General features: G+C 35.6%; 5 protein-coding genes, 2 long non-coding RNA genes and 1 other non-coding gene across 11 annotated transcripts; 4 read left to right on the top strand and 4 right to left on the bottom strand.

Moving 5' to 3' along the window:
- The first annotated feature begins 1978 nt into the window (after positions 1-1978).
- LOC149743297 (rho-related GTP-binding protein RhoA-B-like) lies at positions 1979-4732 on the top strand. Its single transcript, XM_089892984.1, has 4 exons — positions 1979-2209; positions 2564-2651; positions 2966-3330; positions 3822-4732. Exons 1-4 carry the CDS (start codon positions 2075-2077, stop codon positions 3981-3983), a joined length of 750 nt encoding a protein of 249 aa, XP_089749110.1. The 5' UTR covers positions 1979-2074; the 3' UTR covers positions 3984-4732.
- Positions 4612-5851, bottom strand: LOC149743296 (uncharacterized). Its single transcript, XR_016386542.1, has 4 exons — positions 5653-5851; positions 5376-5484; positions 5007-5060; positions 4612-4753 (listed from the first exon to the last, which is right to left on the bottom strand). It is a non-coding gene; the product is annotated as an uncharacterized LOC149743296 (long non-coding RNA).
- Positions 5852-5994: 143 nt separating this feature from the next.
- Positions 5995-8018, top strand: LOC149743295 (uncharacterized). The gene is made up of 2 exons (XR_016386543.1): positions 5995-6415; positions 6566-8018. It is a non-coding gene; the product is annotated as an uncharacterized LOC149743295 (long non-coding RNA).
- Positions 7982-9893, bottom strand: LOC149743294 (uncharacterized). 2 transcript variants are annotated; one of them, XM_089893022.1, is made up of 4 exons: positions 9672-9893; positions 8845-8956; positions 8459-8509; positions 7982-8393 (listed from the first exon to the last, which is right to left on the bottom strand). In XM_089893022.1, exons 1-4 carry the CDS (start codon positions 9831-9833, stop codon positions 8389-8391), a joined length of 330 nt encoding a protein of 109 aa, XP_089749148.1. In that variant the 5' UTR covers positions 9834-9893; the 3' UTR covers positions 7982-8388. The 2 variants fall into 2 exon arrangements, with proteins under 2 accessions (XP_089749148.1, XP_089749138.1); XM_089893012.1 differs by having other exon boundaries at positions 8845-8953; positions 9663-9891.
- Positions 9894-10611: 718 nt separating this feature from the next.
- Positions 10612-13017, bottom strand: LOC149743292 (uncharacterized). Of its 2 annotated transcripts, none has more exons than XM_089892992.1 (4): positions 11600-12287; positions 11443-11545; positions 11330-11374; positions 10612-10916 (listed from the first exon to the last, which is right to left on the bottom strand). In XM_089892992.1, the coding sequence occupies exons 1-4, from the start codon at positions 11777-11779 to the stop codon at positions 10882-10884; spliced, it is 363 nt and encodes a 120-aa protein (XP_089749118.1). In that variant the 5' UTR covers positions 11780-12287; the 3' UTR covers positions 10612-10881. The 2 variants fall into 2 exon arrangements, with proteins under 2 accessions (XP_089749118.1, XP_089749126.1); XM_089893000.1 differs by lacking the exon at positions 10612-10916 and adding an exon at positions 10927-11275 and having other exon boundaries at positions 11600-13017.
- Positions 12277-12441, top strand: LOC149743293 (U1 spliceosomal RNA). Its single transcript, XR_016387398.1, has one exon. It is a non-coding gene; the product is annotated as a U1 spliceosomal RNA (small nuclear RNA).
- Positions 13018-15901: 2884 nt separating the features above from the next.
- On the top strand, positions 15902-18934 carry LOC149743291 (uncharacterized). Its single transcript, XM_089889343.1, has 2 exons — positions 15902-17515; positions 17770-18934. Exons 1-2 carry the CDS (start codon positions 16820-16822, stop codon positions 18607-18609), a joined length of 1536 nt encoding a protein of 511 aa, XP_089745469.1. The 5' UTR covers positions 15902-16819; the 3' UTR covers positions 18610-18934.
- Positions 18935-20234: 1300 nt separating this feature from the next.
- LOC149743290 (uncharacterized) lies at positions 20235-25156 on the bottom strand. 2 transcript variants are annotated; one of them, XM_089889345.1, is made up of 8 exons: positions 24321-24605; positions 24050-24229; positions 23523-23635; positions 22777-22856; positions 22625-22717; positions 21764-21958; positions 20933-21119; positions 20235-20384 (listed from the first exon to the last, which is right to left on the bottom strand). In XM_089889345.1, exons 1-8 carry the CDS (start codon positions 24499-24501, stop codon positions 20253-20255), a joined length of 1161 nt encoding a protein of 386 aa, XP_089745471.1. In that variant the 5' UTR covers positions 24502-24605; the 3' UTR covers positions 20235-20252. The 2 variants fall into 2 exon arrangements, with proteins under 2 accessions (XP_089745471.1, XP_089745472.1); XM_089889346.1 differs by lacking the exon at positions 21764-21958 and having other exon boundaries at positions 24321-25156.
- Positions 25157-25219: the final 63 nt, after the last annotated feature.

The following is a 25219-nucleotide window of genomic DNA, read 5'->3' as shown; positions in this document are numbered from 1 at the left end:
TCATGAAGCAATATCATTGATGTTTATACTAACTCCAAATGTTCATGTATATGTATACATTCATATGTTTTGCATATTTTTATATACAGAACCAATGTTAAATATACTGATATATATTTACTAATACATACCTATATAACAGTTATATAAACACCTATATACCCACTGTACCCAATAAATAATATATACATATACAGCATAAGTCTATTACACCACCTTTTAACAAATACACATATATTCGTCTTAAGCCTGTCTTTACCAATAATACAGAGTACCCTTAAAACATGTTATCGTGTACCTCATCCTATCTCACTAGACGAGACATTTTACAGTAGAAACAAAATAAGCTCTGATTGTGTTTCGGTTGCGACGAATGTTGCTACACCATGGTCTATTAATAAAGACGTGTCGGCTGTATAATAATGTAGTCTACACCACGGTCAATTAAATACGCCAAGTATGCTGATATAATACATTGAGTAGGACAGTGGGCCATGTATACACAAATATATGGACTATTTATAAGTGGGTTAATGTGTGTGTGTTGTTGCTAGTATATAGCTATTAGCAGTGTGATAAACGTATACAAGAATATTGCATCTGCATTCGCCTTCCAGTCTGTTCCTGGATTCTTGTTTATGTTAAACAGTTCTACAAACCTAAGGCACACAGCGCGTGCGTTCGTGCTGGTGTGTATAAAAACACGCCCTCATTGCGTAAACGCTTATTGACTGACAAGACCACAGTTTCCTGTGAGTTGTGCGAGTCTATATACTGCGGCAAAAGACGTTAGAAGGCTGTGACCTGCTGGAAAGCCTTTGCCAGCTAACCTACCGTATCGTATTTAGCGGCTAGTCTTTCAAGTCAAGTTGTACGAATAGTTTTAGTTGTATTCATACGTCGCGAGCGGAGTTAATTATAGTGACAGATTTTTGAACTAAATGAGCGTAGTTATAAATATTGTGAGTGAAATTCAAGCAGTAAGTGTATATAGTTAGAAGCATATGAAGTCATGGTGTATACCATTTCGCAAAGTGTTAAAGAGGACAATTCAATACAGTCAACACGGTGTATAAAGTGCCGAAGTATGGGTTTACACTATTTTAATATGGTTTGTGTGAGTTTTTGTACACTTAATTTTTGAAATCAAGCTCATTGTACAGTTTGACGACTTGCGAAAAGGTCGAACATGATTACAGTTTTGCCAGAATTAGTTATGAGTTTCATGGTTAATTTTACTATTTCCTAAACGCTGTCAATTTACTGTGTATTATTAGATCTACTAGCAATAAAGTAATGCATTGCACGAGGGTTTAGTAACAAAAGCATGTTAATAACCGCGTTATAAATAACTCAGAACGTTTCGAAAATCGACATAGTGACTGGCCTACTATATCACCGAAGACGTAATAGACTATATATGCATAACACGCACATGCTTTGCGCCATGTATATATAGATTTGATCACGCCGAAAGCTGTCCAGACTAAGAATGCTTACAAAGGTAAGTTTCAGACAGTTCTATAAAGTTACACCAGCGTTATACAAAGGATCTGTATGGCAACGTCAGACAATTTGCGTAACAGGAAGCAGAACTACTTGTTTCTAACGTCACAGTCCCCTAGCGGCCTAGTGAATAACGGTGGCGAAAGATAGATGGTAAGTTTTTATTGTTTTATGTCCTTGGAGAGGTAAATAAATTAACTAGGAGATGATTGAAAAAACATTATTACGTCCACAATATGAGTATAGTACAGCATTGTAAGGTTGTATGTTTGAGTAAGACTATTAAAAAAGATAAAAAAGAGATGAAGTCTAGGATTTGTTTTTCTTTTTACAGCATTGTCGTTCAATTTCCGCGTATATATGTATTTGTATTTTTAAAATTTAGCGTATATTTAGCTGCATTTAAAGATAAAATGGGCTACTAAAGAATCCTCCCCAACTAACTGCTAGTCTAAATAGTATTCTTCACTACTGTAACAAAGTTGCATTTCTTCTTTTAGTGACTGGCATCACTTCTTAGAATGTAGTTGCTAATTTTAACTTGTAAAACCAAAACTATACACAAACAATGGAAAGGATACCCAATGACGTCAAAGGTGCTTTCCCCGAGCAGCAACCCAAAATTAAATGTGTTATAGTTGGGGATGGTGGATGCGGTAAAACTTCAATGCTGGTTGTATATACTGAAGGCGAATTCCCTGAAGTAAGTTTATGTTTAATAACAAACTTTTGTGTATAGTTGTCAGTTTCAATACAAATATAGTGGGATGGGGAAAGAAGGGACAACTTTAGCACCTAATATCCAAAATATCGTGAGGATACGGTTTTATGATTCTTTGTATGTTCTTTGTTTACTACCAAATGGGACGAGAAAATAGAATGAAAAGGTGTCCCATCTTCCCCCACCATACTCTATATACGACAATCCGTATGTATACTAGGGCGAGCAGGATAATTGGATAATATGTGCTAAAGGAATTCCATAACTTCCCTAACAGTACTATTTGGTATAGTTTGCTTATACTAAATTTAATTAGCAACCCGCTGTTGTTCAAAGGTGTACACGCCCACGGTGTTTGAAAATTACAGCAGAGAGGTGGAATTAAATCGAAAGAAGGCGGTGCTAACATTGTGGGATACGGCGGGTATATATTAGTACATACGTGTTTATGCAAGATATCGTAGGCTTGTTGACTTAGTTTCGGTTAGCATGGAAGTGTAGTCTATGTTCTACGTGGGTTGGGTTCTTGTCGAGGATCTGGGATTAGGGCTAAATTCAGCCTATTATTAGCACAACATCCAGACTGCTTTTGTAGGTCCAAATGTAACATATGACCAGTGTGTTCTGATGTGTGTTTAAAATACAATAAACTAGCGCAAACTGTTTGTCCCATTATGTTTAGTCATATAGGTCATATGAGAGTAAATGAAGTGTAAACCAAATGTTTACTTGTACCAGGTCAGGAAGATTATGACCGGCTTCGACCTCTCTCTTACAACAACGCAGACATCATAATCATCTGCTATGACGTCACAAACCTTTCAAGCTTCCAGAACGTAGAAATCCGATGGTCGCCAGAAATCCGCCATTTTTGCCCCCACACGCCTACGATGCTGGTTGCGTGTAAAACTGACCTGAGGTCTCAGGTGAACTCGGATTCAATTTCAAACTCTATGACTCGATCTGCTTCCATGGCAACCACATTAACAACAACTGGAGTAGATTTAACAGAAATGACGTCATCTACGTTAAGTGTAAATTCGGTACGCGCAGAAGATGGAACAGACAGACACGATGATCAAGCAATAGTTACAACAGAAATGGTAAATAAATTTAAACTAGAAAATTCAAATATTGAGCCTGTAGGATCAAGTGCCATGAAATACGTACAAGAAAAAATCCATTCCAACGAATTTTATTTTGTTGGATATAGTAGGGTTGGAAAAGATAGGACACTTTTTCATTCCATTTATTTGTCCCATTTGTTGACAAACAAAGAACGCTTAAAGAATTATAAAATCGTATCATTGCGACTCTCATAGGCCGTTGTTAATTGTTTAAAACACGATCAGAATATTTGGATATTATGTGCTAAAGTTGTCCCGTCTCCCCGCACCCTACTATATATATATTGCCTAAAATGGTATCATTAGATTTTTTCGGGATATATTTTTATTTTTTCTATATTTAAGTATGGCTGACAATTTATACAATTCGTAAGAGACTAGCACTGGGTTGGAACAAGTGCCGTTAGGTGTCTTGAACAAGGAAACACACAATCGTGACAGAGTCCAAACTTGTTATATCTTTCCAGGGCGAGAAGATGTCGAAACACATCAACGTCAATCATTTTGTTGAATGTTCTGCCAAGGATGGCACAAACATTGAACAAGTATTTAAACTTGCAATCGAATGCGTCATTAAACGTGAAGCAAAAGTCGGTCCAAAAAACTGCTGCTGTTGTTTGCTATTGTGATACGCTGTTACGTAAATAAATTGACTGTGTAGGAAATGCCTAACAAATCAATCGCGCGCAATATTTACTTTTTATTTATACAAATAAACCTCTTACTTTCAACTCCTGACCCCTGGCTTCAAAAACCCTAACCCTTAAAGACAAATTGCAACAGAGCGAATTGTTTATAACACGGAATATTTGCGTACCATTTCATATTTTCTATATTATATCTGCCAGTGAGACCCTCCGACCACTTGTTAACACGCTATAGGTCATTTTGTTTAATTTAACGTGCTATAATTCCAGTCAAACTTGTTTTGTAGTGTAGAATCAAATCTCCTATCGTTGCCGTCGCTTGTATAAATATTTTCTAAAACAAGCTTTTATGTTTTATCATACGTTGCAATTATATAATGCCTTTTGGAATTCCGCAACTTATTGTTCGCACTTTATTCGTTTGTTCATTCCACCGTAACTGCCATTTTCATGGACTTCTGAATTTTCGTCAACTTTTTATACGTATACCGTGGTCCCTAAAAAAACGTATTATATATAACCTAAACTTTTCTTTAAACACACACAATCTTTGCTACTTTCTGTACATGTTTGACAAAACTTACTATTCTTTACACCTCTGTTTTAGTTTAAATACGGAGCATGAATATTCTTTTGAAAAAAAGTATAAGAAGTGCTTTTAAATTATTAACATTGCAAATCTGCAGTTGTGTTGATATAAGTGAAAGACAATTTCCAATATGCTGAACGAACATCCTTTTCTCAAGTCGCTTCTGCAAAACCAATAGCAAATTGTTGTAATGTAATAAGGAAACCTTGGTGACTTAATAGGCTTTTGCTTTATGTTTTAAGCCGAAAGTCTTCATGTAAAAGTCTGTTTGTGTGATTATTTACCAAGCTTAATCCCTATACCTCGTAAATGTAGGATAAAATGCAAGCAGGCGTGTATAGGCGTATAAGCCTACATGTTCGTACCCAGTGAACACACTAATTAAATAAGCCAACAAATTACTAACAAAACCTTACGGTTAATGAGATTTGTAGCTTCATTGAACAAGCCTTTTCTTATAGATGTTCCATCTTTAAATTAAAGTATTAATTAGTGGAAAATTAATACATAATGCAGGACTTTGGGGTTAAGATGGGACACCTTTATCACATAATATCCAAATATCCTGATCGTGTTTCAAACAATTAACAACAGTCTATGGTCGTGGGGATACGGTTATATAACTCGTTAAATGTTTTTTGTTAACTACCAAATTGGGCGAAAAAAAGAATAAAACGGGGTCTCATCTCCCCCCACCCTATGTTGTACAATCAACCTACATATATCGCTATTATTACCAATAATAATATTACGTCGAAGGCAAATATGTGCGTAAGTTTGCTTACGTGTAACTCCGGCATAGATCCCATAACCCAATCCACCTAGAACTGCCAACGTCACCACGATAATCAGAACTGCAATCGCCACACCTTTCGCTGTATATTTTTGGGGGTTCTATGAAACAAAAACAACTTCTAAAATCATAGAATGTGTAGAACTAGATTCGAGAATTATGAGACAAAAGTAATTCATAGTACCTGAAACAAATCAAACACAATAAATTGGGGCGTAAAAACGCATTTAATTACTTACAAATTGAAAGTTGCAATTAACATCATTTACCTTTAACGTTTCCCAGCTTACAAAGTAGCTGCTAGGCATGACCCTCGGAGCATTCATCGACATTGTAATATAGACCTATAACCAATTTAATGTCTAAATCAGTAAATCTCTAAATGTTGCTTCAGGTATAGAGTGTGTACTAGAGGCGTGTAGTTGTGTCTAAGGAAATTCCCCTTTCGATCCCATCTTTTCTTTTGTCGGTATTATTGGATGAAAGACAATGAAATAAACGCCATTCCATTGAAACATGACAAGAACAGACCAGCCACAGCACATAAATCTCTTTGTTCGAAATTGAATGAGTAGCACAGCCACAGCCACTGTATATACCTTTTGAAATCAATCACTAAGTTATTACTCCCCACTATTATGTTATTATGTCTATGTTTTGCAAAAAATAAGCATGCATTTAAATTTTCTTGTTGTTCATTTATTTGGTGATAGTTCGATGCGTTTTTTAGTTTATCCAATTTAATCGCAGTAATTTAGTGTTGTACAGTTACACAGTGCTAGTCAATTTTAAGGAAAGGAAGTTGTTCTATGGTTATTTATTATAAAACTATTCTATGTTATGAAAGCCCATGGAAAACGCAATGTATGAAAAAATCGTGGTCGCCATTTTGGATCAGAGCAATTGGCGGGAAAGACAAACCTTCAATAATGTACGGCAGTTTTGAAACTGCTTGAGACGGAATTTGTGTGCTTGCTGGAATATTGTATGGTATTGACTATTGGTGAAGACGTAACGAAAGTCTGTGAAGAGGTAACATAGACCGTGTGTATAGGATCAGTGTACAGGTGTTTTAGAATTCTGTGTATACGTATTTTATAAGTCTGTCTATAGTCTATACTCTATTCTATAGCATAGGTATGTGCAACAGGTGTTTTGTATCTACAAGAATTATTTCTTTAGATGATGTTCCACTAACTGCACTGGAAGCAGCAGTTAAAATGTGACACCTTGCTTTTTAAAGGACTCTGAAAAACAAATCTGGGTTATCAAGTATCAACTGCAACAATGGTAGCAACTGGATTCTAAAAGCAGGCAGTCGTTTATGTAAACTGTGCTGCTTAAAAAAAATATTTCTGTAAGAGAAGCTAGAAAAACTAGAAAAAAAGACTTCTGCTTTATGGCTATGTTTAGATTTAGGCAGATCTGAAGAAAGTCAGCGTTTATACATGAGAAATTTTAAGTAATAGTTAAAAATTAGTTTATTTAGTCCAGTTTATGCAGTTATAGCATTTGTATGTATATACAGCAAACAGCACCACTAACAATATTACTCATTTTAAGTTTACTGGTCAGGTAAGAGTTTGATTTGTGATCCTAAGTTAAATAAATAACTACTTCCCTACAATAATAATATTGCATATTATTTTTAATTAAAGAGTTTTATTGTGTTCCTATACCTACGCTTATTTGTTTTAATGTTTATTCCAAAACAGTGCCTTTTCATGCCACACAGAATACCTATGGAAAATTGTCACTTTGCAACAGTACTTCGAGTTACTATGGACTATGGACATAGAGGAACTATGGACATCCCTACATATGACAACTGCAACAAGAAAATTATAATTTTATGTTAAACGTTGAACTAATAGTGGAAATTTATTTTTGAGTTATCTTTTTTTTTTTCATTATTACCTGATATTTTGGTTAAATCAGTTCTGTACTGGTTGTGTCTTTACTCACACTTTTCTTCTAATTGCATTGCAACTTGTTTTCCTATGTTGGGTTTAACAGCCACCCTTTTTCTCATACTTTCTATCAATACCTTTTATCTACTGTCATTTTGCTGTTGATTCTCTTTTCTTGGTTGTTTCAATATTGCAAAGAAGGTAATCAACAGCAAAGTGACATGGTATTTGCCAGCTTCTCAAGGTGATAAATGAAGAAATATCAAAAAGTATGCTACCACTATGGGCATCGAACATGGGTATGCGGGGAATGCGTGCATACCCTATAAAACTTTCAGGGTACCCATGCGCAACGAATTTTTGACAAACCATTGTAATCACTAAAACAGTAGTTTTCATGTACGTGTTGTAGAACTGCGTTTGGTGAAGAGGAAAACGATACAACAATGTTGTCTCTGTTTTTACGGACACTTTTCTTATCCGAACTTCCTATTCTGTGTTTTGTTAGATTGTTCGTGGGGTGTAGCTTAACTCATTTTATGAGTCGTTCTAGTGTTTCTGTTTTACCTATAAGCGTGATATAACGACTGTCATACTTTCGTTACTACCCGTCTTTTTGCTCTTGTAAAGTCTTTCAATCTTTTTCAATGAAAACTACACAAATCAACTTGGAGTCACACTAAACAAGAAAATGTTATAAATTTTATTAAAAAAATATACACAAATACGTGGAAAAACTACCTTTCAATCTTATATAGTACGGCGGGGGAAGATGGGACAATTTTTCATTCTATTTCTTTTCTTCCATTTGGTGGTAAACAAGGCACATTCAAAGAATGTAAAACAGTATACTGACAACTCTCTTTAACAGTTGTAAAATATTTAAAACACGATCAAAACATTTGGATATTATGTAATAATAAAGGTGTCCCATCTTTTCCCACTCTACTATACCAACACTGTGTGTATGGGGAAAAAAATACTGGCGTAAACTGTTACTATAGAAAATTAGTGCACTTTGTACATGGAAAAAATCATGATTTGTACAACTTTTAAATATCTACGTTTTTAATCTGCGGCCTATCCCCTCACAAGTTAACCTAAAACAAAAATTATAATATTATATTTAACTCCACGATTTATTTACACTTAATTAAGTATGTACCTGTAAAACCAGTAATGACCAACGATGTACTGTCAATGACCGATTTAGTTCCTAAAAAAGAAATTTATTAAATTAAAGCATTTAAAATTCGTTATGTACAAAGAAACCAGCACGGGGCAATAGGTCAAATCTGGCCTATGCTGGGTCCTCGCCCATATAGCACTGTCGGATAACATGTGATAATGTTAGCCTTTTAATTCTATATGTGCTGATTGTGTTTTTAACAATTAACAGCTCTATTTTAGAGTCGCGGATCCACGGTTATATATGTTAAATGAATACTCTTATTTGCCAATCAGAACGAGAAAGAAGAAAGAAAACGTCTCCCATCTTACCCCACCCTACTATAAATTAGAAATATATAAAGGGTAAATAATCATAAACACCTGCAACTGCCACGTAAATCCCGTACGCTATACCACCGATAACACCCAGAGTCACCAACGTGATTAAGATGGACGCCACGACACATAGAGGTGTCGTATTATTGCGATTCTGAAAAGAATGTTTTACGTAATGAAACAGAAGACGAGCCTAATTGCGTTTTGCTGATGGGGTTGCAGTAACGAAAACATAATGTTAGCCCCCTGTGAAGCGACTTCTATATGGTATTATGTACATGTGTTGGTACCTGCCGCATATTGTAGCCTATGCCCGGTATCTAAAATAGCAGAAGGTACTAAACTATTCAACGATGTGTTGTTACACCACATTATTAAAATGGAGCTTTATTTATGTTAGGTTGGAGTTAAATGGTTTATTATTTTATTTTCTTTTATCGTCCCATTTATGGCAGTAAACAAGTTACAGCTATTTTGGAAATATGGGACATTATGTAATAACATTAGGTAATTATGTAATAGTATAAACGTGGTTATAAGACACTTAAAGTGTTAAAAACTGTATTACGAAACGCTGGTTAAATATACAATAAAAATCTAAAACCCAGCTTGACTTGCAACACCTGTCCTAGACGAAAGTTTTGTCAGGCAGTAAAAGAAAATTGTAGCACAGTGGGGCAAGATGGGATACGGTTAGCTGTCTAATTCTTGATCACATTTTAAACAATTAACAACACTATTTTAGAATTGTGGAGCTACGGTTTTATAACTCCGTAAAGATTCTTTGTTTCCTACCAACTGAGACAGTAAAAGAGAATGAAATCAAGTCCCATATTACCCCACTCTACAATATCTATCCTTACCTGTGGCTGTGGTACTGTTGTAATATGCTGCTGTTGATAAGCCGGAGGTGGTGCCACGGTGTTATAAGCCTGGGTTGCTGCGAAGTTGTCATAATAATTGTAGTTGGGGTTGAAGTTGGTTGCTTGAGCAAAACCTTCGCCTGATGTCGTTGTATAACTCACTGTAGCCATTTTATTTAGGAATTTAAATACCTGTCTGTTACGCTGCCTGTAAATTTTAGGATAAAAATGATGTTTTATTCTTTTATAAAACGTAAGGGGAAGATGGGACACCTTTTCATTTTATTTTCTTATTTCAATTTGTACTGAATAAAAAACATTAAAATAATTATAAAACCGTATCCCCACGACTTCCATAGACCGTTGTCGATTGTTTACCAGATCGAAATATTTGGATATTATGTGCTTAAGGTGTCCCATCTTCTCCTACCCTACTACATATTCCTTCGGTGCATTTAACCCTATACGCTTTTTTCACGCTACATGTACGAAAATGTATACACCGTACAAAACCTGTCTAGAAGTTGTACACCAGCAGCATTTGCCTGATTTCTTTTTCACTAAATTCTTCACTAAACAGAACTGTCCCACGCATCAAGTTACTTTGTCCAACGATGAATAAATAGATTCGCTATTCAGAAAGTCCCGTGATGTAAGTAGATAATAAGGTCTTTGTTCACAATCGCCACAACAAAGCATAAACCTTAGCTATTTCTATTCATACTGACAATGGCTGAGACAGAACGCGTAAAAGGCATAAACCCATACTATAAAATATACTGAAAACAAGTTTTTTTACAAACTCTTCTGTATATGGTCTGGCGCCTCAATAATGGTTATAGTTCGAGACTCAGCGCTGCTATCTGTGGGCGTATGTCCGCTTATGGGACTTGGCCACGCGCGGGTAATTTATAGATACATTCATTCGACATGTTAAATGCAAAACAAGTTATTTTACAAGCGTTTATATATTGTATTGCACTTCACAATTAAACGACACATAATTAGGCAAAATATAGACATACACGAGTCAACAGACACATTAAATGTTTTCCTTGCCGAGTGTTAAAGAATAGGTAACACGCGTCTCATTCGCTTGGTAAAATTAGGAATGTAGTTTTGCAGCTTGTGTTCATATGGCTCGTCGCCTATGTTCTTAGCCATATACTTCTTAAATTATGATTCTTTTTCCAAGAAATTAAACAAAGGTATTGCAGTTCTAATAATTCACGTAATAGATTTCGTCATAGGTTTCTGGAAAAACAAAATCCTGATATTGCATGAATGAATGTAAATTACTTTGCGTGGCCGGAATACAACACGGGTATTCAGTTTTATACACCTCGTGCCAGCTAACGACATTTTAAAGATATAGTTGAACCGTCAAAAACAAAAACAAAAACGAAATGCTGATATTTACAAAGTATAATAAAGTAGGGTAAAATCGGACATGTTTTCATTCTCTTTTTTGGTTCATTTTGTAATAAGCAAACAGTATTTACAAAGTTATATAGCCTTGCGACCCTAAAAGCTCTGTCAAGAACACAAGCCCCAATTATGAGATTTTGGTGCCAACGGCGTCCCATCTCACCCCACAGAAATATAGATGTAAACTGAAAACAAATGGTGATATTTATATCGTATGTTTATATAATGTCCTAACTTACCCGGATAATAAATAGCGAACGTTGTATTCGTAGGCTTTGCGTTCTCTGGAAAACACAAACTGATAATAAGTTTTTCACATAAGTTTTTACTTTTTCACTTTAAAGATATTTACCCGCAGCAAAGTAGATTCCTAATGCTGTAGCAACCACTACAATACAAGCGAATATCACGACTCCTATTACTTTGAACAACAAAGGTATTCGACTCAACCTCGCCTATAAAAGTTCGATTATTTAGTCAAAGTCCAAATTTAGCCAAAAACGTTTTACGTTGGTTCGGTTCCGTCTTTCTTTTTCGTCACTTGACATTGTGACCAACATTGTGTCTGCGTGCATTGGCGTGACCGTCCCAGGAGTTTCACCATCTGAAATAACGGCTGGCTCTTCTGGTGCTAGTAAATTTGATGAAATCGGCAAATTCGAGATATCGGTAATACTACTGTTGCTCATGTCTATATGTCCTATTTTCGACCTTCCTAAAGCACAAATAAGTTTAAAATATATAACTGTTGGTCTATACTGGCACGAGGTGTATGAAACTGCCCACCTGTGTTATGTCTGTTGCAGTCCGTTACGCGAGGATAAAGTTACTTTCATTCATTAATTAATTTAAATACAATAACTGCTTGTATATATGACGAAACTACTGCTTTTAAAGGCTGTCGCAGCATAACTGTTTTGAACGTGATGTTTTTCAAACTATATGTTATCTCCGGAATCCGGTGTGTCGGAATTGCGTTTCCTAGTTTAAACCAAATCTGTTTTGTTCTCGCATTCCATTCGCGCTACACACAGCTGTAAAATGTTGCTGTTTCCTGATCGGCACACTTCGATCTGCTGACTACTCATCCGTGAAATGTTTTTCAAATCACTTGCTCGCAGTGGCGACACCATTTGGAAACTTCGCTGCTGTAAACTGACCTTTAGGTGTCGTTGTATAGTAGTATATCCCATCATGTGTAAGGGCCTTCACTGCGATCAGGCAGGCAGTGGGTCCAAGGTGAGATGGGTCATTGCACATCGGATTAGCTGACCTTTGCGATTACCCCAAATGTGGGTAACTCGGTCGTATAATTTCTGTTAGTCGGGACTGCGAAAAAACGCACACCTATACGAGGTCTATGAAGGGAAAAAGTTGTCTAGCCATGCGAAAGTAAATAATTTACATCCGCTTATTACCTGTGGCAAAGAACGCTTATTTAAGCCACAGAATAAATGACATTTTTTTATTATCCAAAGCACCTTAGATTGATCGCTAACTTAATTTCAAATGCCACGACGGTGTTCCTATATTAATAAGCGAGCGCGTCCGTAAATAAATATTTGCTAAAATTTAATGTACGTATTTTAAACATCGATAAACAATTCAACGCCCTCAAAGAAATGATGTACTACATCTAACCTTTATAAGGCGGAAATGCAAACATTTGCAAAAAAATGCAGGGTTACATTAATGAAAGTTTTGTACTGTTAAAGGTATATTGTTTTATTCTAATTTGGTATGCAGAATCGCAAATATAAATGTTACTTTTTAATAAAAAACTAGGGTACATATTATTTTTTAGTCCTATCGTACTTTTATATGTTCTTTAATGGAAAATTCTTCAAACAGCCTGAAATGTGGTCTCTTTGTATTATCAGATAATACGTTTGCTATTTGTTCAACCCTAACATACGAAACCACAAAGAAATGTGTATCTGACTACACAGTATACAACATTACAGACGATACGCCGACAAGAATGGCCCAGGGCATGAATTGTTGCTGGACTGGTTATTAAAGCTTTACTTACGGCTTCGCTTGAAATCGTAAATATATCCTAAGCAGTTTTACAAAGTAATCATTTTAATATTAAACCGAAAAACTAGTATAGCTCTTTTCGGAATTATATGACACTTAAATTGACGTTACACCCGTGGATGATCAATTTGTTCCACTTTTCGTTTGCATTTCGTTACCGTTTTATATCTCAGAAAACAATCATACCGCATTTTAGGTTCATTAACCGCTTTTTTGAGTAATTGTTATAGCGTGTTTTTTAACGAGCGTCGTTTTGCTGCTAATTTCAACATTTTCGCTGTTAAATTAATTCTGTTACTGTGTTTGAAAGGAATAAATAAACTTTTTGTTAGGCAAAACCGATTTGACGCAAAAATATTTTTCAGGTAAAGTTGTATAGCAGGGTGGGGGAAGATGGGACACCTTGTCATTCTATTTTATCGTCACATTTAATAGTAAACAAAAAAATTCAAATAATTCTAAAACCGTATCCTTGTGACTCTCATAGACTTTTGTTAATTGTTTAAAACGCGATCTTTCGGATATTTTTGTGCTAAGGGTGTCTCATCTCCCCCTGACCTACTATATATACAGATAACATAAGTTGCAATTTTTTTGTAAAAATTTCCTAGAGATTAAAGTATTATAAACATTTTTAACATTCTTATATAGGATTGAATTCATGGTTTGAGTGTGTAATCTGGGTTTAACGTTCGTGCTAATATTTGACCTTTTAACGCAAGTAATTTTTACCCGTATAGCATGTTTTAAATATATCCCGTTTCGCTGCTAATTCCCTTGTCTTTGATGTTTGAAAAACTTTAAATAATCGGATCTTCAGTAATATATTCGAAAAGAAAAATATAAAATGCGAAAAATAACAATTTTACAGGTTTTGTTTTTAAATCGTATGCATAACATGCTTTTTGGCAAAAAAAAAACTATTTAATAAAGCGGCTGTGTACCACTTTTAAGAACCAGTTTTTAATTGCGCTATCATTTAATTACGGCGCACTATCATACACCTAATACCATGGAAATTTTGATGTTAGGTTAAACCAGATTCTTTAACCAGTTTGAAACCTGTTTAGGCGAGAGCACGTGTCTGGTACCGCACTGACAGATATTTGTATCAAAAATGTAATGCTAATACTTTAACGTGTAATCAGATTAAAGTTATATGGCGTATTGTGTAATAGAATAGGCACCAGAATAATCGCCGAAAGCGAAAACGAAATGTAGTTTTGTATTGTAAATACCATGATAAGAATATACGCTGTAAATTTCGAAACCATATATACAATTACATGAGACAAAAATTTAATTTTACTGTACAAGTATAGTAGGATGGGGAAGATTGAACACCTTTTTGTTATATTTTCTTCGTCCCGTTTAGTACTAAGAACATTAAAACAGTATCCTCACGGCTTTCATGGACCATTGTTAATTGTTTAAAAAACGATCATGATATTTGGATATTAATCGCTAAAACTGTTCCATCTTACCCCACATTATACTCTATTATTTTAGAACTTGAATCGTCCATTTAAAAACATATGTAGACTCTATATAGTTTCATGTAAAGTAAGCCCCCCATGGGAACTATGAACCGCAACTATATACCAGCGTTAAAGTTGTGTTTATACGCTTCTATACCATAGTAAATACAGCGTGCAAACCTATAGCAACTAAAAAACACGTTACGATAAATCGGTGTTGTATTTTCTCACGAAGTTTTTTTGCCGCACATATCCCGCAAAAAATGGAACTTATAATTAGGAAAACATGAATATTTTTAAACGGAAAAGTTCGTTGGTAATTTTAACAGCTTTTTTTTAAGCAAATTGCATTTAAAAGATTTTTCGTTTATGAAGTTTGAAACGTTTAATATTTGGTTTGTTTCATATTTTATATAAATATTTTATTAGGACCCATTAAAGATAATTGTACCCTCGTATATACGTCTATGCGATTCTTATCACGCAGATTAATTTTAACCGTTTAAAATTAGCTTCTACGACCTGTATAAAGCCTTTTATATACGTACACTAGGTTCTTAAAAACAAAATTCAAGACACTTTAACCATCGTTGACGTAGAGCCACGCACACCGGATATAGACAGTTTTTAAAAAGCATTTTGCGGGCAGTGAATTCATGAATCATGAGACAACAGCACGGAAGCACTGGCGTAATGAGAATTATGGTACAGATAGTCAAACCGCAAGACGACCAAGGAACCTTCCTTTTATATGAGTACACGAATAAGAAATAAACATGTTGTAACCGCCCGTGAGAACTGATCGGTTCACAGATCTAATAAAGGTCATTGGTTTTTTTGAATGAATACAAAAGTATATCAACACACATCAAGCGCATAATGATGGTATAATGGGGTGGGGTAAAATGGGACATCTTTTTTACTTTCTCGTTCCATTTTGGTAGTAAACAAAAAACATTTAAAGATATACATAAAACCGTATCCTTACCACTTCCACAGTCCGTTAATTGTTAAAAACATGATCAGGATATTTGGCGTCCCATCTTCCCCACCCTACTATATAACTGGTTGTATAAATATAACATTTACGTCATTATAAACGTTGCATTCATATACATGCGCACATGTTTGTATAACCTAACATAAACGTTAGCGGAAATTAAATTATTGAAACATCGAGGTAAAAAGAATTAACATCCACAAAACACAGTACATACACAGCATGCTTAAACTATATATTACATACATATGAAAGTAAACAATAAATTCAAAAACTTACACAGGAACTTTTATATTGCACAATTTCCAAGTAGTTTTATGTCACATAGGTTAAATATTTTGCGTGTGAAAGGTAGTGCCCTGGGCAATTATTGAGGCTTACGCCGACCAACGCGGTTTTCTTTGCGAGGATAAGAAGCGAAAGGATTTGTTACGTGTGTCAGATATGAAGGAAAAGAGGATAGAGTAACAGTATACCGGAAAACTTTACCAGACGTAAATTGAGTCGAAATTTTAAAGACTTAAACAGATTATGTAATACATAAAAGTATTAGATGTGTTTGATACAGCCTTGTGTTGATACTTAAATTCGACGAGTCAAAAATAATATAAATTGAACGTTTATGGTCGGTTGGGGAAGAAGGGACACCTTTAGCGCAAAATATTTAAATATCTTGATCGTGTTTTAAACAACAATTACCAACAGCAGCTTATGGGAGTCGCGAAGATACGGTTTCGTAATTCTTTGAACGCCTTTGAACCAAATGGGTCAAGAAAATGGAATGAAGAAGTATCCCATCTTTTCCCACCTTACCACATATTGCGTAGTTAAGTTATGGGATAATATAATACAACAGGGTTACTGCGGAATTTGCATGTTTTGTTGTTCAGCAACTTTGCCTAGGGCGCTTATAATCTCTTGTGAAATCTAGATAAATATTCAAAGAGAGAGTTTTTGTAAATACCTGATTAATTTTATAATGTGAATCCTATAGTGTAGGGGCATCTCTGGACAAAAGCTGAGGTCCCATGGCATCCATGCTACGCTGTCATAAGGCATCGTCCGCGTAGAATAAAAAATAACCACTAGCCATTTCGAAGAGATTTAGGCGTGACTGACGTACATGTGTTTATTCTGAAAACATTCAAAAAGTTTGATCGGTAGTATTTATACGTTTGTGTTTTTTAATATAGAAACCAGTTAAGAGAAAAATGATGCGAAAATTGCTGTACCATCGTGGAGTTGATGACTCGACAGCCACTTACGTCACTGATTACGTCATCGGTGGAATACTGATCCTATACTCAGTAGTTTTATTGGGAATTGCAATTTTCCCAAAGCGTGCTGCTCGTAGGCAGAAATCCAATAAAATAGCGAATTCAACGTTTGACACGTCAGCAAATTTGAGCAATCGAACGGAAAACGTGGAAACGGATTTTCTCGCACTAGGGTTATCCCCCGCCTCCAGCCAGGAGCGGCAAAATTCCCAGGAATCTTGGCAAAACTCGTCAGCAGTGCCGCTGTTACTCTTAACTAGTTTGATGTTCGGTTTGTGCGGAATCATGCATATTCTCGGTGGTTCCACACATGAATGGGCACAAACAACGGCAGATTACAGCAGCACAAGCACAGATCCGTTAATGATTCTTACCAGTACAGTATCTGCTAGGCGAGCGCTTCTTCTGTCTTTTGTGAGCTGGCAACTCGCTAATATATTCGGCGGTTTTGTGGCCGCGTGTTTTCTTTTGATGGTGCGGTATGTTTTCATAGAAGAGATAGAAGCGGGTTTAGACGAGGATAAACAAAGCAGGGAACGATCTTCGTCCAAAGAAAGCAACCAAAGTTATGAGTTAAATGTCACCTCATCAGAGGTTCTGCTACAGGCTGATAACACCAAAAGAACGCGGGTAAGCATACACTGGGAATTATTTTCAGTTTTGTTTTATCTCTGACTCCACATGTATTGTATAGTAGAGTTGGGCAGATGATACACCTTTAGCACATAGTATATAGATGTCCTGATCCTTTTTTAAACAATTAAAAACGATCTATGGGAGTCGTGAGGATACAGTTTGATAACTCATTAAATGTTTATCGTTTACTGAAAAGATGACCCATACCTTTCCTCACCTATTCTATATTAACTGTATCATTTTTACAGGATTATGAACCAAACAATCCGACAAGCAGTAAATGGTGTTCAATCGTCGGGGGAGTTATAATATTACTCTCTGTTGTTGTGACTGCAATTAACACAGTGTACCATGGTTGGAACATATTTTCCTTCGTCGCTGACTTAAACACTGACGCTAAACGAATTTCTCATCTAATGCAAAATTCTAAAGGGTATAGCGAAGCAACCATAACAGAAATGTCAGGGAATGGGGGCACTGAAGTAACCACATATGTGACATTGGATACGGATAATGAGTCCTCTCGATTTGGAGACGACTTGGACAGCATTACTACCATGCCTGTTGATTTTGGTGGCTTTTCGAGTCAGGCTGTGAGTCAGGTCAATTATACTGAAATGTGGGGAATGGACGCTGCAGTTCCACTTCTGGGTATCTGTGTCTTCATATACGCCATGGTGGTGACGTATCTCGTTCTGTCACATCTGAAATTGAACGAATCGTTTTCGAAGAAAACAGGTTTTACCATAGGAGCTCAAAACGCGTTGTGTCTGCCCTTGCAAAAGCGATGCCCTCGCAAAACAAGTCGCTGTAATTCCTTTTCAAAATCCTTAATCAGAACACTTCGTTCAATCGGGGCGTGGGTTGTACTTTGTAGCGGCAGCATCCAGTTTAGTTTTACGTCAAAATGCAGTGGGGACAACGCTTTCAAACAGCTGGGTTGTCCTTTTCCAGACGCATTTAACCACAATGCTGTGTACCATGTCGTACTTGGTCTGGGTATGACGTTCATTTTTCTCGCGGAAGTTTTTAAATTCGTCAGAGTCATATCCGCACGCCAAGAAAATGATACAAACGTGACGGTCTGATCTGATTCAATTATGTGTCATCTATCCGTTTTATCACTTTTTCGTATCTTCAAAACACTTTTCCAGGTAAACTGGTACAACTTGTCATTTATCTGAAACTGTTTTAACCTTTATGATTCAAGTCGAATTACCTGTTTTGACCGGTTTTGCACTAAAAACAAGTACTACAAAATTATATATTGCAATTCGTTTTTAATAATTTTCAAATCGTTATATTTAATACTAACGACTTGTTAGGAAATTATGAAGAACACAGCTTTTATGTTTTGCACGTATATGAGATCATATAATATAAAATCTAAAACAATAAACAAACATAAGCATACATGTTGTTCTGTGGGGTAAGATAGATACCTTTAGCATATAATATTCAAGTACCCTAATCTTGTTTTTAAAAAATTAGCAATGGTTTGCTAGAGTCGTAGGGATACGGTTATATAATTCTTTAAAATTTAAGTATTCTTGGTTTACTACCAAATGGGGCGAGAAAATCGAATTAAAAGGTGTCTCATCTTTCCCACCTTACTAGATATAGATTGCGAAAAACCGGAAAAACTAAATGTTGAGTACGCTACAAGCCTATGCACCGCCTGTTAGAGATATCTCTAGTAGGCCGTGGCTTTTAATTGTTAGAACCATCAGGTACGAATCAAGCCTAAACCGGTATTCCTAGTGTTTCCCGCCGGTTTACTATATTTATACTCTATTTTTATTGCATCAATGAACGCTCGATGCCTGTTACGCGTGAGCAATTTTTTATAAGGATTTTGGAGATGCAGTTACGTAAATCAAGTTTAACTATATTAAAACAACTTTTTCAAAGTCACAGTTCGAATGACAAAAGATATTATCTAGAAGTGAGATTGCACCTTAACGAATTGCAGTTGATTTATTTGTTTACTGTTGTTACCCTGTATTACGACTTGAGCGAAAACGGCAATTAAAATGATAGTTGTAATGCCACACCAATATAATAATAAATCATTTAAATAATTGAGACCCACAAAATAATATTTTTATAAATTGTCATTTTTTTCGGAATATTGATTAGCAATTAACTCAGGCCGCCCGAAATTAGGTATTGGCCCTTATTAAAATAACACAATATGTATATAGTAGGGTGGGGTAAGATGGGACAACTCTTCATTTTATTTTTCGTCCCGTTTGGTAGTAAACAAAAAACATTTAAAGACTTAAAAAACCGTATCCTCACGACTGCTGTTAAGTGATTAAAACACATTGAGCAAGTTTCAAACATTGAGCAAGTTTCAAACATTTTACGATACAGTGTTGTCAAGGGGTTATCTAGATTTATAGAAACACTTTTTTGTAGCTTTAGGGTCATTTTTGGCCACCCAGGTGTTACGTGACCTACATAGTTCACTGCACTCACACTTTTTTCTGATTTGATCATGCGCGGGGGCGTTTTGACAATAACTACTGCATGCTAATGCAGAATATAGTTAACCGTTTACATTTTTATATCATCCATATCTCAGCAGATGTGTCAGATAAAAACTTCTAACTGAAAAGGAGAAATAGCCCAACATTCATCGTGAGTGTTATAACTCGTTATACAAAACTGGACCCTCGAGTTCTTTGCATACACGCATGATTACAATCAATTTGTCATGGTTCCAGTTTTAATTTGTGTGAAAAATTTCATCATTGGTGATATTTTCGAAATTCTCGTATCTTCTATTTCGTGTAGTTGAGTGGGTAAAATAATCGAGATGGAAAAGAGCAATGTACAGTTGACAACCACAGCTTACAGCCTAAGTGTATATGTTAAAACATAGGTTTATTTTTCTAATTTTGTTACAGTACAGCAAGTTAGAATCATAATAATAATAATAAACAAAAAGATTAACAATGTACATAACTAAAGCCATTCATTTATATAGTATGTTTAAAAACAGAATATTTACATCAAATAAATAAGTAGTTATTTGAAAAACAAAGTGAACTCCTAGTACTTTTTGCTAAGCATTTAAATATCTGGTCGTTTGCCGAAAATAAAAAAAGCTTTATTCTACAATGAAAAATTGTAATTTATATATGTAGGGTGGGGAAGATGGGACACCCTTTCATTTTATTTTCTCCACCCAGTTGGTAGTAAACAAAGAATATTTACAGAGTTATAAAACCGTGTCCCGGCGACCCCCATAGACTGTTATTAATTGTTTAAAACACGATTAGGATGTTCGGACTTTATGTGCTAAAGGTGTCCCATCTTACCCCATAGTACTGTATCTTTGCATGAGGGTACAAAGACAGTTATTTTTTGTACCAATCATCAGCTAGAAAACATGACACTACTTACCCCGAAAAGTACAATTGCCGCTAGAGAAATTTCTAGTCCTTCTTCATTGCTGTCTTTAAGTGATGGGGTGTCAGCCAAATCACAGAGTGGGTACAAAACTACATAACGCTGTAGATCCGAAATAACGGGGTCTGTATTATCAGCGAGGTAACGCAGGAATAAAATCAAAATGACGTTCGGCAGATAGCTGAAACATAAACAGGGTGTAAGTGGTAAAAGTAATAAAGTAATGCATTGTTTCGATTTAGTTGCCTTTTGTCACTGCAAATTTTGTGTAATCTAATTGTGATCTAAATTAGAGTATAGGAGAAGACGGGACGCATTTAGAACATAACATCCAAATACCTTCGTGTTTCAAACAATTAACAATGATCGATATGAGGGTCGTAAGGATGCCGTTTTATAATTCTTTGAATGTTCTTTGCTTACTACCAAATGGGTTAAGAAAATAGAATAAAAAGGTTTATCATCTCACATTACTATACTATACGTATTTAATGATGTTCGTTTTCGCCCGTGATATTCACTTATTGTTGTGCTATACGTATACCATGGTAGGGTGGGGTAAGACGGTTTCAGTTTTCATTCTTTTTTTATTATCCCATTTGGTAGTAAACAAGGATTTTTTACTAAATTCTAAAAAACGCATCTCTAACAGAACTCTGTTAATTGGTAAAAACGCGATCACATAACATTAGAAATTATGTGCCAACGTATTCATTTTACCACATAATTCTTAAAATATATTTTCCTGTTTTTCGATTTATACGCATAATGCAAATCCATTTGTTTACTTGCAGTACAATTCTTAATACTTTAATGCCTACTTACCATACATAATCCACAACCGTTGAGCATATTAAAACATTTTTCAGTCGGCGTAGGGCAGCAATATCATACGGAAGCATAATTTGAAGTCCTTTGATAGATTCCCTTGCTTTTACGAACTCGATAACACGTAGAATTGGTTGTATTATAAGAATAATGTAGGACGAAGTCAGCAACAAGTGTATCTTTGCGTCGGTACTGTTTATAAGTTTCGAAGATTTATTTTTGCAGTAGAGTGGGGGGAGATATAGGACACCTTTCTATTCTCATTTTTGTCCCATTTGGCAGTAAACAACGAACATTTAAAGAATTATAAAACCATATGCGTACGACACCTATATAGACCGTGTTAATTGTTTAAACTACGATCAGGATATTTGGAAATTACATGCTAAAGGTGTCCGATCTTTCCCCAACCTGCTCTATTTGTATCCTGGGTCAGCTTTCTTATAGATTAGGTGTAAACGCGTAATGAAAAAATTAGACGTTTTTTTCGCAGTTGTTGGTTTGCTAAAGTTTCTTGATATATAAATTGCTGCCTCTAATCTTTTTGAGTTAACGAGTTCGATGCTCGACGTTGATATCATTGTTGACAGGTTTCTAAATTGTCCGTAATACATTAAAAAAATGAACCCCTTCCCCCCCCCAAAGTTTATTCCAAAAATTGGGCACGAAGTGTAGAAAGCTAAACAGCTGAGATAAATAACGACTATCATTGCTCGCTGCACGAGGGTCATTAATTTTAATCGACATATAAGTTTCTGTACAACAACTGTACCGGTTTATGACCTTTTGGTATCTTCATGCGCGTGCCATCATATTCAGTGCCATCATTATAATTTGAAAGCTACCAATTATACGCACCTTAAGCCTACCATCATCATGGTAGAAGCGGTGATCGTTGTAGAAATGAGTGTAGCTAATAATATAACGATGAAGCTACATAAACCACGGTATCTGTAAATTATAGACTTGTTACTATGTTGATATGGTGCTGTTAAACAGATTGCAATTACCGTGAATTGTTGCGGCGAGTAATGTAACTTGTACCGACAGAGCTGAGAGCAGAGATGTGAAATAGAAAAGACAGAAGATACTGAAAGCAAAAAATCGTTTAATTTGGTGTAATACCGTGGGGTAAGATGGGATAACGTTAGCACCTAGTTCCATTTTTCCTAATCATAAACAATTGACACCGCTATTTTAAAGGTTATAAACGGTTAGGGGCCTACGGTTATAAAAATCTGTTAATATTTAAATATCTGGATATCAAAACAGCAATGATATTTTGTACAGCTGCATACCTTGCAGTTTTATTTAAATATCTGGATATCAAAACAGCAATGATATTTTGTACAGCTGCATACTTTGCAGTTACCTTCCACGACCTTTGCAAAACGTAATTATTTATAAGCCGACAGAACGACCCACAAACTTATGTGCAAAAAATATGTAAAAAATATGAGTGGGGAAGATAGGACAACTTTTCCTTCGATTTTCTCGTTCCCTTTAGTAGTAAACAAAGAACTTTCAAAGAGTTATAAAACTTTATCCTAACGACTTCCATATACCGTTGTTTTAATTGTTTAAAATACGATTCAAATATTTGGATATTTTGTGCTAAAGGTATCCCATCTTCCCCACCCTACTATATAGATAATAATGACATTTCACTCGATGGCAGCATAAATATGTGATGAAGAATAGAAACATGTCCACTCCTACCCAACCCATTATACTGTCGATATAAGCTAATACTTACTTTCATAGAACACAAAGTGTCGGTGGGAAATGCGGTTGGAACTCCTTCCGGCTCGCCACTTTCAAGCATATCATTATTGGTGTTTATCAAGAACGCGCCATATAATATGTAACCTGAAACACAATGTACGAAGGATTGCGGGTTAAACGCCGTGTAAATGGAATTTATATTTTATCCTCGCGTGGCAGGACGTGCAACTTTGTGGGTGAATAATTTTTTGGAAGGTTTTTTTTTTCAGTTTTGTATGGCTGACAGTTTGTACAAGCCATCAATTGTTCACTGGTTATATAGTACGTTTGGGTAATATGGGGTACATTTTTGCACATATTTTCCAAATGCGCTGATGCCTTTAGATTTAGCATATACTTTCTAGATACGTTGATTGAGTTTTAAACACGGTCTATTGGAGTCGTGAGAATAAGGTTTTATAAATCTCCGATTTTTTTCGTTTACTACCAAATGGAACGAGAAAATAAAATAAAACGGTGTCCCATCTCCCCTTACTATACTACAACAGTTTATACTACCTGTGGCAAGAAGAAAGTGCGTCAAACTAGTGAACAAAGCAGAATTAGAAGTCGTTCCCCTTATTGAAGTAGTATTGTTAATGATTACATCTTGTTCGAGTTCAGCATTTCTGCTGCTGTTACCGTGAGAAGCTTGCCCGAGATCCCGGCTGATTAGCTCCGAAAGCCAGTTATCTGAATCTGTGGAACAAATAACAGATCTTGTCAAAAAGCATTTTCTCTGTAATATATACTTTTATTGACTAAACGGCCTTCCGTGGCTTAAACCTACTTTTTGGTTCCGGTAGGTTAACCGAAATGTTCATTTTAGAAGGCGCAAGTAGTTTGTTCTTCTTTCCACACCTGCTGGAGTAGCAGACATGATAAGAAACCACTGATCCGCAGATGAGAATACTGATAACGGACGCAGCGACTAACATTGACGTATACAGCAAAGCAATTTCAGTCAACATGATCTTTGAAATAGTTAAAATTGTTGGCTATACGAAACCTGCACAGATTTTTTACATTTTATTTACATGTATAGAAACATAAAGTTCAATCTATAAAACAAACAACTTAACCTGGCTTAAACTTAGTGTATGCATAGTAAGGTGTGGTAAGACGGCCCATGCTCTTGTTTTCTTTATATGTTCCATTTGGTAGTACACACAGAATACCTACAGAATTATATAACTGTAGCCCCGCGACGCTATAAAGGGCGTTTTTAAATGTTCAAAAGACGACTAGAAAATATCGATTCTATCTACCAACCGGACTAACGGTATCCCATCTTACCTCATAGTACTATACATGCGTGCTAATGAATTAGTACTACACTTCAATAAAAACATGTATGCTGTCTCATGCCTATCCAAACCGTGTCCAAACTAGCTAGCTTGTATATGTATATGAGTTCGTTTTGAACTTACCAAATATATAGAAAGAAATCGGCTTGATACGCCGCCCCGTTGTTAGATTCGGTTTGAACCCAGATTATCGAACTAAATAATTCCAGATTTAGTTTATTAAGCTGGACAGCGGATATAGGGGTTTAAATAATACTTGATGATCTTTGTTGGATATATTTCAAACAGTACTATAGTACTGTGGGTAAGATGGATGCCGTCAGTTTATAACATGGATGTTTCCATGACTTCTAACTGAAAAGGAGAAATAGCCCAACATTCA

Source organism: Ciona robusta, chromosome 1 (assembly GCF_009617815.1).
Source record: "Ciona robusta chromosome 1, ASM961781v2".
Classification (NCBI taxonomy): Eukaryota; Metazoa; Chordata; class Ascidiacea; order Phlebobranchia; family Cionidae; genus Ciona; species Ciona robusta.
This window is presented reverse-complemented; position numbering and strand designations above follow the sequence as displayed.

Bases quoted from the DNA above. Each gene is read 5' to 3' on its own strand.
- LOC149743297 (XM_089892984.1), top strand. From the start codon at position 2,075: ATGGAAAGGATACCCAATGACGTCAAAGGTGCTTTCCCCGAGCAGCAA. The intron at 2,210-2,563 runs GTAAGTTTATGT...TGTTGTTCAAAG, and splicing joins CTGAAGGCGAATTCCCTGAA to GTGTACACGCCCACGGTGTT. The intron at 3,331-3,821 runs GTAAATAAATTT...ATATCTTTCCAG, and splicing joins CAATAGTTACAACAGAAATG to GGCGAGAAGATGTCGAAACA.
- LOC149743294 (XM_089893012.1), bottom strand. From the start codon at position 9,833: ATGGCTACAGTGAGTTATACAACGACATCAGGCGAAGGTTTTGCTCAA. The intron at 8,954-9,662 runs GTAAGGATAGAT...CATTCTTTTCAG, and splicing joins CAACAGTACCACAGCCACAG to AATCGCAATAATACGACACC. The intron at 8,510-8,844 runs GTGTTTATGATT...TTTCTTTTTTAG, and splicing joins GATTTACGTGGCAGTTGCAG to GAACTAAATCGGTCATTGAC.
- LOC149743292 (XM_089892992.1), bottom strand. From the start codon at position 11,779: ATGAGCAACAGTAGTATTACCGATATCTCGAATTTGCCGATTTCATCA. The intron at 11,546-11,599 runs GTAAAACGTTTT...GAACTTTTATAG, and splicing joins AAAGACGGAACCGAACCAAC to GCGAGGTTGAGTCGAATACC. The intron at 10,917-11,329 runs GTAAGTTAGGAC...TTGTTTTTCCAG, and splicing joins GTTCGCTATTTATTATCCGG to AAACCTATGACGAAATCTAT.
- LOC149743291 (XM_089889343.1), top strand. From the start codon at position 16,820: ATGATGCGAAAATTGCTGTACCATCGTGGAGTTGATGACTCGACAGCC. The intron at 17,516-17,769 runs GTAAGCATACAC...TCATTTTTACAG, and splicing joins ATAACACCAAAAGAACGCGG to GATTATGAACCAAACAATCC.
- LOC149743290 (XM_089889345.1), bottom strand. From the start codon at position 24,501: ATGTTGACTGAAATTGCTTTGCTGTATACGTCAATGTTAGTCGCTGCG. The intron at 21,120-21,763 runs GTAAGTAGGCAT...TTTATGTTTCAG, and splicing joins ACGGTTGTGGATTATGTATG to CTATCTGCCGAACGTCATTT. The intron at 20,385-20,932 runs GTAAGTAGTGTC...ATATACACTTAG, and splicing joins CGGCAATTGTACTTTTCGGG to GCTGTAAGCTGTGGTTGTCA.